The sequence below is a fragment of the Drosophila mauritiana genome, chromosome 3R (genome assembly GCF_004382145.1).
Source record: "Drosophila mauritiana strain mau12 chromosome 3R, ASM438214v1, whole genome shotgun sequence".
Lineage (NCBI taxonomy): Eukaryota > Metazoa > Arthropoda > Insecta > Diptera > Drosophilidae > Drosophila > Drosophila mauritiana.
In genome coordinates, this window is record NC_046670.1 from 16,680,392 (window position 1) to 16,691,445 (window position 11,054).

The 11,054-nt window shown below is 41.8% G+C and overlaps 2 protein-coding genes across 9 annotated transcripts; both read left to right on the plus strand.

The window, feature by feature from the left end:
• Nucleotides 1-67: 67 nt before the first annotated feature.
• Nucleotides 68-8,501, plus strand: LOC117143297 (bestrophin-2). 7 transcript variants are annotated; one of them, XM_033307896.1, is made up of 8 exons: nt 68-359; nt 3,046-3,258; nt 4,265-4,375; nt 4,437-5,193; nt 5,255-5,641; nt 6,383-7,040; nt 7,162-7,206; nt 7,896-8,501. In XM_033307896.1, the coding sequence occupies exons 2-8, from the start codon at nt 3,188-3,190 to the stop codon at nt 8,219-8,221; spliced, it is 2,355 nt and encodes a 784-aa protein (XP_033163787.1). In that variant the 5' UTR covers nt 68-359; nt 3,046-3,187; the 3' UTR covers nt 8,222-8,501. The 7 variants fall into 7 exon arrangements, with proteins under 7 accessions (XP_033163787.1, XP_033163786.1, XP_033163792.1 ...); XM_033307895.1 differs by having other exon boundaries at nt 68-351; XM_033307901.1 differs by having other exon boundaries at nt 68-351; nt 5,255-5,497.
• Nucleotides 8,502-8,867: 366 nt separating this feature from the next.
• On the plus strand, nt 8,868-11,054 carry LOC117143020 (zinc finger protein 239). Of its 2 annotated transcripts, XM_033307400.1 has the most exons (5): nt 8,868-9,107; nt 9,163-9,645; nt 9,697-10,383; nt 10,447-10,796; nt 10,861-11,054. In XM_033307400.1, exons 1-5 carry the CDS (start codon nt 8,928-8,930, stop codon nt 11,015-11,017), a joined length of 1,857 nt encoding a protein of 618 aa, XP_033163291.1. In that variant the 5' UTR covers nt 8,868-8,927; the 3' UTR covers nt 11,018-11,054. The 2 variants fall into 2 exon arrangements, with proteins under 2 accessions (XP_033163291.1, XP_033163289.1); XM_033307398.1 differs by having other exon boundaries at nt 9,163-10,383.

The window sequence follows — 11,054 nt, forward strand, 5'->3', positions numbered from 1 at the left end:
GAGAATTTCTGAGAGAGAAATTGAAGAAAACGCAAAACCATGGCGTTCTTTTCAGTTTCACATTGGCGGTCGTTGAGCATGGACGTGGCCATGTATTTCTGTTTGAGTTTGTGTGAGTGTTAGTGTTTGTGTAAGAAGTTCGGCGGCAACGAAAACGTGAAATAGTGAAGCATAAAGGCACAAAGTGAAGAAAATACTCGCACATAAACCCATGTTAGTGTGTTTGTCTAAGCCCTTCTACCTATTTTTTTTTTGCTACCTGCCAATTTGTTAACTTTATTGTTGCTACCGCTTGCGTGCCGTGAATCAAAGTAACAACAACCGTCACAACAACAACATGCTCATATAAATGTAAGTGTGTAAGTGACCGTGGAGCGATTTAATAACAGTGCACCGCCAGGAATAGCAACTAAAATCTGTTTTTAAACGCGCTACGAATGAGTTTAAAATCGATTGCAGTTCGCAAAAATTGGTCAAAATCAACTCAAATCCACACAATGCCCTTTAGTTATATACCATGTATTGTATACTGTAGATGTATCATATCCCGTGACTCATCCGATTTGCTTTTGCATATGCAATCTCTACGCAAATTACTTTTGTGACCACAAGAAAACTTTTAATAAGCTGCGTTGAAGATGATAACACAATTGTCAAGCGGAAAATATCATAAATCATGTAGAGAATATTTAATAATTTATTGCTCTAACAATTAGGCTCTCATAAAATAAGTTATGATTAAATACAAATAATTCAATTAGATTGTGCTGCTCACCCCGTACCCCTTCGAAATATAAGATTAGCAAAATTGTGAATGAAAACGTACAACGAACATATAAAGTATTATTTTGAAGAATTATTTGCTCTATGTTTCATAACATTCGACCACCTACTGCCACTACTTTCTACTGTCGCCTACCCAAAATTTTGCCAGTTCTTCCTACTCGAAACGTCTGCAATGCCAAGAATTTTAATAAAATGCAATGAGCACTCGGTTGAGAATAATTTAAATTTAGCCACGCGCCTTTCTGGCCCACTGACAACTCTCGCCAGCCAAGTGTTCGTCGAAAAAGTCATTAACCTCGGTGATTTGGATTCGAATGTTGTCGTCAGTCTAGAATCAGTGTAACAAATATTGAATGTTATGCTAATGGGAAAGATAATGGTGGCCAGTTCGCAAACATGACCGATATATTTTACTTTATAGGTCAACGATGTTGGCGCTGAAATTCAGATCTGCAAATATTGCGACCCTTATATAAAACCCAGAGAAGAGGTCAGTTATCGCGAAGCCAGCGCATCGAAAAGTTTGCTCAATAAACAATTGTCTGCGACAAAGGAATCAGCAAAATGTCACTGGTTTGATATATAGGGTTGATATATATCCAAGAAGGGTTCGGCAGGGCAGTACCCTGTATTGAAGAGGAAGAGTGAACCTCCGAACACAGCGATTTGAAAAAGGCAAAAATGGAAACAATAAATAATGATCCGCCTTTGTTGCTTTAGGCATCAGTAAATTATTTACTGCGATCATTTCTTACAGCTGCGGTCAAGATATTAGCTACAAATGCGTTTGAAAACATGAAAAGAACAGTGACGATGAAATATTTTCGCTTAACAATACTCAAACAAAAAGGGTTAACTCTTTATTTTTTTTATCGTACACAACTAATCTTTTGTCCGCATCTGTTTACTTGCTTACTTCGTTTATACTCGTATATATACGATAAATTAGCTTATTTGGTTTATACCTACTATATATACAGTTGAAAGTCTCGGTCCTATCGCATTTCTCATTGTTTATCCAGAATTTAAAACGCTCGTGGACATTTGCTATTTCAACAACAAGGGATCACAAGGGAGTGATAAATCAATAGACTTTAGGAAATCTTATTTAAAATATAGTAAAATAAACCCTTAAAAACGATGAGTTACCTTGACTGCCTAATCAAAAAACTAGTAGTTAGCAAACTACGTCACTTTATTGTTTTTTTGAAGGCTTATACTCATGAGAGAAATAAATCAAATCGAACACGAGCATACACAGAGAAAAATATATTATTTGTTTCATATTACAATAATTATTATGATCTTAACTTTATTAGGATTGATAATGCAAATATCATTATTGCTAGCACATTATTCTATATTGTATTGCTGCAATACTAAAATACTATGATTATTATATAATTTGCTCTTGTTTATAATTTTACGATCGCTCTGGAAACCTATAGCGATCCCCTCTAGAGTAAACCGCCCGAATCATGATGTCATGTTCGCCCCACCAGAAAGGCCGGGATCACATGGCACATGGTCGGAATGGTCTTGGTAATATAATTTGAGCTCGGAGCCGAGTTCGCGGCGTGATTTTAGATCATTAGCTCACCGGTTAGCAGAAATTCTCGCATTTTTCAGTCTCTCTTTTAGGACGGAAATTCATTACTTTATATGTATATGGAGGAAAGCTAACTAAATGAGCTCATCTTGGCATCATTACATAATGTACTTCCCCGAAGAATTCAATATCTAAACGACATGTGCAACTTTGAGCTTGTTTGCTTGGTTAATTGGTATCTAATCGTTGGAAACTGACCCCCAGAGACACCTCTCGAAATCAAATGGATACCGCTCAAACACTCAAACGCTGACTTTGACATCGCCCACACGCAAAGTTGAGTGTATTTGAGCTCAGCGCGTTTTCAGATACATTTATATACACAGAAGTATCTGAACATGCATCGGGGTTTTTGTGGCATCGTCCATATAAATGGCGGCAATTAATATAATAAGCCCGAAGCTGTTGCATTTCTGTTAAATGTTAAATGCATTTCAATTGTTTTCCGTGCCGCGAGTTTCCTTCACCGGTTTCGTCGCATGTCTAATTGTGAAAAATATCGATTTTAGAATTTCAAATTGCATTATTGTACTACAGGTTGTGAAAGCCCTGTCTCCGATTCCTCGAACTGCCATGAGTAATTGCTCTGTAATTACATAACCCCGTGCTCTATAAAAAAAAATTGTATGTTCTATCTGATTTCATTTCAGGTAAAGAGTGGAACTTTCATTTTCGACAAACAACGATGTGTGGGACGCGATAAGACAGTCGGAAAGAAGAACAACAATCTCAGCTATAAAAGAGCACTATAAGCAAACTAAATTGGAGGTGGAATTAAAATAGGAGAGAACAATGACAATTACGTACACAGGTGAAGTGGCCACTTGTCGCGGCTTTGGCTGTTTTCTCAAATTGCTGCTCAGGTGAGTGAAGTTAAAGGCTTATGTACTTCACCCAATATCATCTATATGCTATGGCAGTAAGTGCGAAATTGTTAGCTGCTTTGCTAATTATAGACCATTGCATTGACACACTTCGGAGAATTGGATGGGATAATCAGCAGAGCAACACACAAGTGCAGCAATTGCAAATTATATAACTTTCCACTTTCCTTCATATGGCAAACTGCAATTGCCACCCCTACCTCCCCTTCTATATTATGTGTAATCTAGACCCGTGTAGTCATAACTCTGACATCTGTCACGGCTTGTTGTCTGAATTCTAATTTAATAATGTGGGGGTAGAGTTCTTTCCCTACGCATTTCGCCCATTCATGTATTGCTGATATGGTTTGTAATCTATGGGGCTGCCAGTTAAATAGCTGATGATCTAATTAAGCTGCTGTTTATAACGCCATATAATGGTCAATAACACATGGTCAATGGGAATCTCCCTTCATGATTCACTAGTCCTGCCATAAAATGCTCATTTCAAAGTTACCAAAAAATAACCATATAATATTGCTTTTGTATTCAGTAAAGTACCTTTTCTTGGTCGTAAGATATCGTTTGATTGTTCATTATATCACGCTTTATTCGCCTGATAAGCTTTATAAATATCGTCTGAACGTCATGTGAAGTCAAGCGCACATTTCTGCAGACAATGTTTATATTTCGAGGGCTACAAGTATATTTTATGACGTTTCGTGTGTCAACAACAAGTGGCCAAAATAATTCAGCCCATATCAGCAGGTTAGATTCGCCATGACATATCATCCTCAGACACAGTGCCGCTGGTCAAATACGAATTCGAATATCAAGTGGGGATTCTGGAACGAATCCGTAGCAGAACTTATTATTGCCTGATAAGGTTCAGTTTATGCTGATTAGCTTGACGTGTTCGCTCTATTTTTATAGGCTGATGTGGAAGAATCACACTGTATAGTAATTACGAATTTAAAGGTTCAATACTCATTTTCCACCTTTTCAGATGGCGAGGAAGCATTTACAAACTGGTTTGGCTAGATCTTCTGGCCTTCTTGACCATTTACTATGCGATCAACATGGTGTATCGCTTTGGCCTCAATCCTGCACAAAAAGAGTAAGTAATAAAAAACGCATCCTATTTTAAAGAAGCTTACTAATAATGCACCTTTTTTCAGAACCTTTGAGGCCATTGTTCAGTACTGTGATAGTTACAGAGAACTCATACCCCTGTCCTTCGTCCTGGGTTTCTATGTATCGATTGTGATGACCCGTTGGTGGAACCAGTACACCTCCATTCCCTGGCCAGATCCCATCGCCGTGTTCGTCAGCTCGAATGTCCATGGCCAGGATGAGCGAGGACGCATGATGAGGCGAACAATAATGCGATATGTGTGCCTTTGCCTGACAATGGTCCTGGCGAATGTGTCGCCGAGGGTGAAGAAGCGTTTCCCCGGCCTCAATAATCTGGTGGAAGCGGGTCTGCTCAATGACAATGAGAAGACCATCATCGAGACCATGAACAAGGCCTTTCCCAGACCTTCGAAGCACTGGCTGCCTATCGTTTGGGCTGCCAGCATTATAACCAGGGCCAGAAAGGAGGGTCGCATTCGTGATGATTTTGCTGTGAAGACCATCATCGATGAGCTGAACAAGTTTCGTGGTCAGTGTGGACTCCTCATCAGCTACGATACCATCAGTGTACCTTTGGTGTACACCCAAGTGGTGACCCTGGCGGTGTATTCGTACTTCCTTACCTGCTGCATGGGTCAGCAATGGACAGATGGCAAGGTGGTGGGCAATACCACATACCTGAACAAGGTGGATCTATACTTTCCCGTATTTACAACGCTGCAGTTCTTCTTCTACATGGGTTGGCTCAAGGTGGCCGAGTCGCTGATAAATCCATTTGGCGAGGACGATGATGATTTTGAGGTACGCATTCAAAAATTATTTATTAGTTCTGCGAAAAAAACCAATAAAATGTATTCCTCAGGTCAACTGGATGGTGGATCGTAATCTACAGGTGTCCTATTTGATCGTTGACGAGATGCACCACGACCATCCGGAGCTGCTGAAGGATCAGTACTGGGACGAGGTGTTCCCCAACGAGCTGCCCTACACAATAGCTGCCGAGCGATTCCGGGAGAATCATCCAGAGCCGTCCACTGCCAAGATCGAGGTGCCCAAGAATGCGGCCATGCCATCGACAATGTCGTCCGTTCGCATCGATGAAATGGTTGGTAATGCTAATGGTGATCCCGCCGCCGCTGCGGACGCGAAAGCCCCGAACCCGGTTACGGGTCAAGTTCAAGTTCCGGTTGCGGACTCCGGCGTCCAAACCGTTACTTATGATTTTCCCAAGGGCTCGCCAGATGAGGAGGTTAGAATCAAAACGTTGGCCGCATTCCCTAGCCTTACGAAGCATTGGCACCAGACACTCAATCGGTTAACAAAATTCATCATTCCCTCGTCCTGCGATCCGATCCAAGTCGAAACTAAAACCAAATCCAAATCAAAATTTAAAATTTCTAACCTCTTTTTCTTGTTCAACACGAAGAAACATTGCTTTTGTGGGATCACAAATCGCTCATTGGCATTCTGAGTTACAGCGGTGCTTGGTATATATTATAAATAATCTAGATGTACAGATTGTGTATTAAAATAAGGAGCCGGCACAGTAATGTTCATATTTTAGTTTTAGTTTTAAGTATTTATATTTTGAACTATCCTATCGATGGTCCATTTACTTTAGAACTTTTCGTACTCATATTTTTATATAAATCGATTTTTTCAAGTCTATTTTTTATTCCTCAGTTTTTATTATTATCTTACTGTGCCTATCTCCAGTCTAACCATAAGTTAAGAATGGTGTTTGTGTCTCTATGCTTTAAGAATGTGAATACTAACTTTTGATTCTAATTGTCTAAAAGATCTGTCCACAGCCTAAGCCTTTAACAGCACTTCGCACTGCACGACTTTCAATTGCTTTCTGCTGCACTGACCTTAGAGCATTAATGGTTTCAAGTAATCCGGGCACAGCGGAACTAAAACAAGCACAATCTATCTACTAAGTAGTTATTAAATATATGTCTAACGTGTTGCTTTCTATTCCCGAAACTAGGCTGATGATGCCAGTGGCATTCACTTCTCAGCGGGAAATGGCAAAATGCGCCTGGATTCCTCGCCCTCGCTGGTGAGCGTTTCGGGAACTCTATCCCGGGTGAATACGGTGGCATCGGCCCTCAAACGTTTCCTGAGCCGCGACGATAGCAGGCCGGGATCGGCCACGCCCAGTCAAGATCAGCCCTACAAATTCCCGGCCAGCGCCAGTTCGGCGAGTTTATCGGGCGCTGTTGTAGGATCGGCTACATCGGTCGGAAAACCAGCTGGCAGTCTAAGGATTACGCAGCAAGTGATCGAGGAGGTGGACGAACAGGCGACCATAACATCCATGAGGGCCAATGAACCGCGTCCCAATGTCATGGACATATTCGCACAAACCTCGTCGGGAGCTGGAACCTCTGGACCGCTTCAGCCACCACCGGCCCACTCGGAACCGGTGGACATCCCATCGCGTCCGCCCTCATACAATCGTGCCCAGTCCCAGTACGAACCCAACCTATTTCCACCTGGCGGAGTGGATGCCCTGCTCAGTACTTCGGCTCCTGCGGGCGGCAGTCCCCTGCTGCTGTCCAATGCAGCCACTGCACCCAGTTCCCCAGTGGGCGAGAGCTCCAAGTCCCTGTACGATCCTCAGAAGGGCGCCAGCCGAGAGACAGGTGAGTCACTTATCCGTTTCCCATCCCAATCAGCGGATGTGTTAGAGCGCCCAACCGCTTCTTAAACTCATTTTTAACATTTGTGTATCTTCATTTTCAACAAATTCGGGAACTTTTAAAGAGAGGCCCGATGCACCGCAGGTTTTCAGGTGGTTCGTCACGCCCGGTAAAGTTCACATCCATTGGCCCTATTAACTTGTTCGAATATTTTAGCTTGCTCTTCTACGTAATCGTTGCTGGTTTCCCCTATTACACTCTAATTTTTGTTGAATTGTTTGTTCTCATGATTTATTTATAAAAAAATATATATACAGTCATTTCCTGTCTTCTCTAAAATATTTTTAATTGAAACTTATTTAATAACAAAAAATAAATTATTACTAATTCTACCAATTTATTTTTGATTATACTCTGAAAAATTAATCATTATCGCTAATAAGCTTCTTGTTTTATAGTAACGATTTTTTAATTATTGAATTTAGTTTTGTATTCAAGCTAACGAACAACAAAAACTTCCCAAAATATGTATCTTTTCCACACTGTCTTAAATTTTACATTTTTAATTTAGTTATCTATTTTAATTTTGAAACAATTGGCATGTGTTTTTTTGAAAGCGATGCCCACTTGTTAAGTACTTACCCCAGCTTGGCCCTTTTAAATTAAATAATTTGCGCTATGTTTGACCGCAGAATAGGTTTCTGGTTGGTCAAGTAGGTAGCCATGAACCCGTAACCTCAACTTCATATTGGTACCCGCCTAGCATTAGTCCTAGCCATTTCGTAGACGTTGCACGTTGCGTATGATGAATTTACCCATTGCATATACTTTACTCACACTTACCATCTATGTTTCCAGTGGAGAACATGGACCTGCGGTCCTCCACGGATCTCCTGGGCAATGCGGCTGTGCAGCCCGAGGACGAGGGCGATGACTTCGATAAGCTGAAGGCGGAACGCGAGAAGGAGAAACTGATGCGACAGCAGAAAAATCTGGCCAGAACCATTAGCACCGCTCCGGGAATGGAAGCCACGGCTGTGCCGATGGTGCCAATGGTCCCAGTGAACGTGGCGGTGCAACAGGCACAGCTGCAACCAGTTGCATCCAGTGCCGATCTTCTGGCCGGCGGAGATCAATTCTCCAATTCGACGATGAAGTCGGAGGACGCCATCAACGGCAGTTGAAGGACACCTAGTATTTTGTTTCGTACACTTACCTAGTTTAAGTCTAGTGCATTATTTAGTTCCCCTTAGCTGCTAAGCTAAATTACCTATACTATATACTAGACGTATATGCCGCTGACACTGGACATACGCAAAAATAACGGACAGTTTAAGAATGCTCATAATGTCTAAAACGAGCTCGAGTGATGATGGACCTAATTAACGCAGTTAATAACACAAATACTAATATCTAAGTAGAAAGATTTTGAATTTTACAAATATAAGTTATTTTGTAAATTAATCACAATTTGTTTTTAATCACTTTAAAGGGCAGGTTTGTAAAATTGGTAGACGTTTTCAAAGAAATGAAATCAAAATTTTGAGTATACATAATATCACATACAAATAAATCTGCGATTCTTTCAACGGAATCTCCAAAATATTCGTACTTTTAGCTGTAGAGTTTTATATGTTAAACGGCTGCTAAAAACTTACGAAAAGACTTAAATAAAAATGAAATGCCAAATAAAAAAACATTCCCCCTTTTTGCCCTTAACCGTTAGTTCTAATAACTGCTCTGTAGTTCCGGAACCTGTGGTTCGTGAACTGTAACCAATGGAACAGTCCGCAGCCCTGTTTGCTTGCGTAGCTTGCAGCCCTGGTATTTTTGCAAGGCAGGGCTGTTAATCAAAACAAAACGAAAGTATATTTTCGATGTTTTCTGAACATGTCGGATATTCTCGCAGAAACACAAACCGCGAACAGAGATTCAACAATTTGGCACCAATGGTGTCGCCTGTGCTCCAAGGAGCATCCGACGAACCAAAATGTATTCTTCAGGGAGGCGAAACAGAACTCCTGGGCGAGCACAATGGCCATGACCATTGGGAAGTACTTTTGGGTCGATGTAACTGCTATAAATTTACATATTCCAAACAGAACACTAAGAGCATGCCTTTCAGATCAAAAGGGAGGATGAGCTGAGCAATTTTCTGTGTGCCGAATGCTTCACATTGATGGACTGCCTTATCGAGTTTTCGGAGAGGGTTCGCAAAGTGCAGATCCTTTTCAGCAAATTGCAGATGTTACACTCTAATAATTTAATGGATTATGGGAAAATTCGAGAGGACTGCGGTGTGGCCACCGATGGATGGAAGCATATAATGCTCGGCGCCGTGGAAGAAAGTCTTCCCCAGATTGACGAAGAAATCATCAGCGAGGAACAACCAATAGTCTGCGAAACGGAAACATCCAATACTATGAAAAGTGAAATCCTAATGATACCAAATTTTTTGGTGGAAGAAAAATGTCTTCAGGAAAAACAAGACTTTCCCAAAGAGGAAGATGTTATTGAAGAAGAAATGCAAATTTCTGGGGTGGAAGAGGAAATCCTAGAAGAGGTGGAAGATCTTGCCGAGGAAGAGGTTGAAACTGTGGAGGAAGAGGTTGAAACTGTGGAGGAAGAGATTGACACTGTGGGCGAAGTGGAGGAAGAGGTGGAACCCCAAGACGCTACAGATTGCTTAGTGGAGGAAGTGGAGCACATGACAGAGGAACGCTATATCGAGGAGTCGCAGATTATAGAAGAAAGCCAAGTTTCTGATTTCCATTTGGAAACATATGAAATAGTACAACACGATCCGCAAAAGGAAGCCGTAGAAACAAAAGATACCGTGGAATCTATGGAATCAAACGAGGATACCCAGGAAGATATCTCCCCAGAGCATGTGACCGATGAGGAGGATGAAATACCAGAGGAACCAGCCATGTATAAGTGCAATATTTGCAAAAAGCCGTATAAGAAACCCAAAGCCTACAAGCGGCACATGGAGGAGGTTCACAACACTGTGGCCGATGACCTGCCACAGTTGGAGTGCAATCAGTGCAAACTATGTTTTCCAACAGTCGCCCAACTGCATGCCCACCACCGAACCCATGTACGCGCCAAACCAAGGACAGATAACTGCTGTCCACACTGCGAAAAGCGCTTCACCACCGCGGGAACACTGAAGCGACACATAGAAGGCATCCACAACCAAATAAAGCCCTATGTCTGCGACCTTTGCGGCAAGAGCTTCAATTACATTACGGGACTGAAGGATCACAAACTTGTGCACACAGATGAGTGCCCCTTCGAGTGTCCCGTGTGCAAGCGAGGCTTTAAAAACAATGCGAGGTTAAAGGTAGGTTGTCATGTACGCTAATCCACTACAGTACGATTAACTAGTTACCCAATCTTTGGCCAGATCCATTTAGATACGCACAGTGCCGAGATCTACGAGTGCACTGTATGCGGCTTGAAGTTAAAAACCCGACGCACATTCAACAAACACAAATTGGTGCACTCAGATACACGGCAATTCAAGTGTGAAGTCTGCGGATCGGCGTTCAAGCGAAGTAAGACATTGAAAGCACATCTCATCCTTCACACCGGCATCCGGCCGTATAAGTGCAATTTTTGCGGAAGAGACTTCGCCAATGGCTCCAACTGTCGATCGCACAAACGGCAGGCGCATCCCAAGGAACTGGCCGAAGAGGAAGCTCGCGGAGTGACACGATCCACACTTCTTCCAATGCTGGACGAACTGACAATTGCGTATGTTGCAACATTAGAGTGTAATCCAGTAGTTTATTAACTATTCCCTTCTATTTTTAACCAGGTCTAAGCTTTTAAAAACACCTGCAGGTCCCTGCAAAGTGAAGGGTAGTAGGGCAAAAGCTGCGCCTAAAGGTCAAGATAATAGCAATGAATCTCCAACGAAGGACACCGATGGTGCCATCCTCTACGAGCTGGTCGAGGAGCTTGATTACTCCTAAGTATTTAAATAAACTTTAATAAGATACTCACATGAAA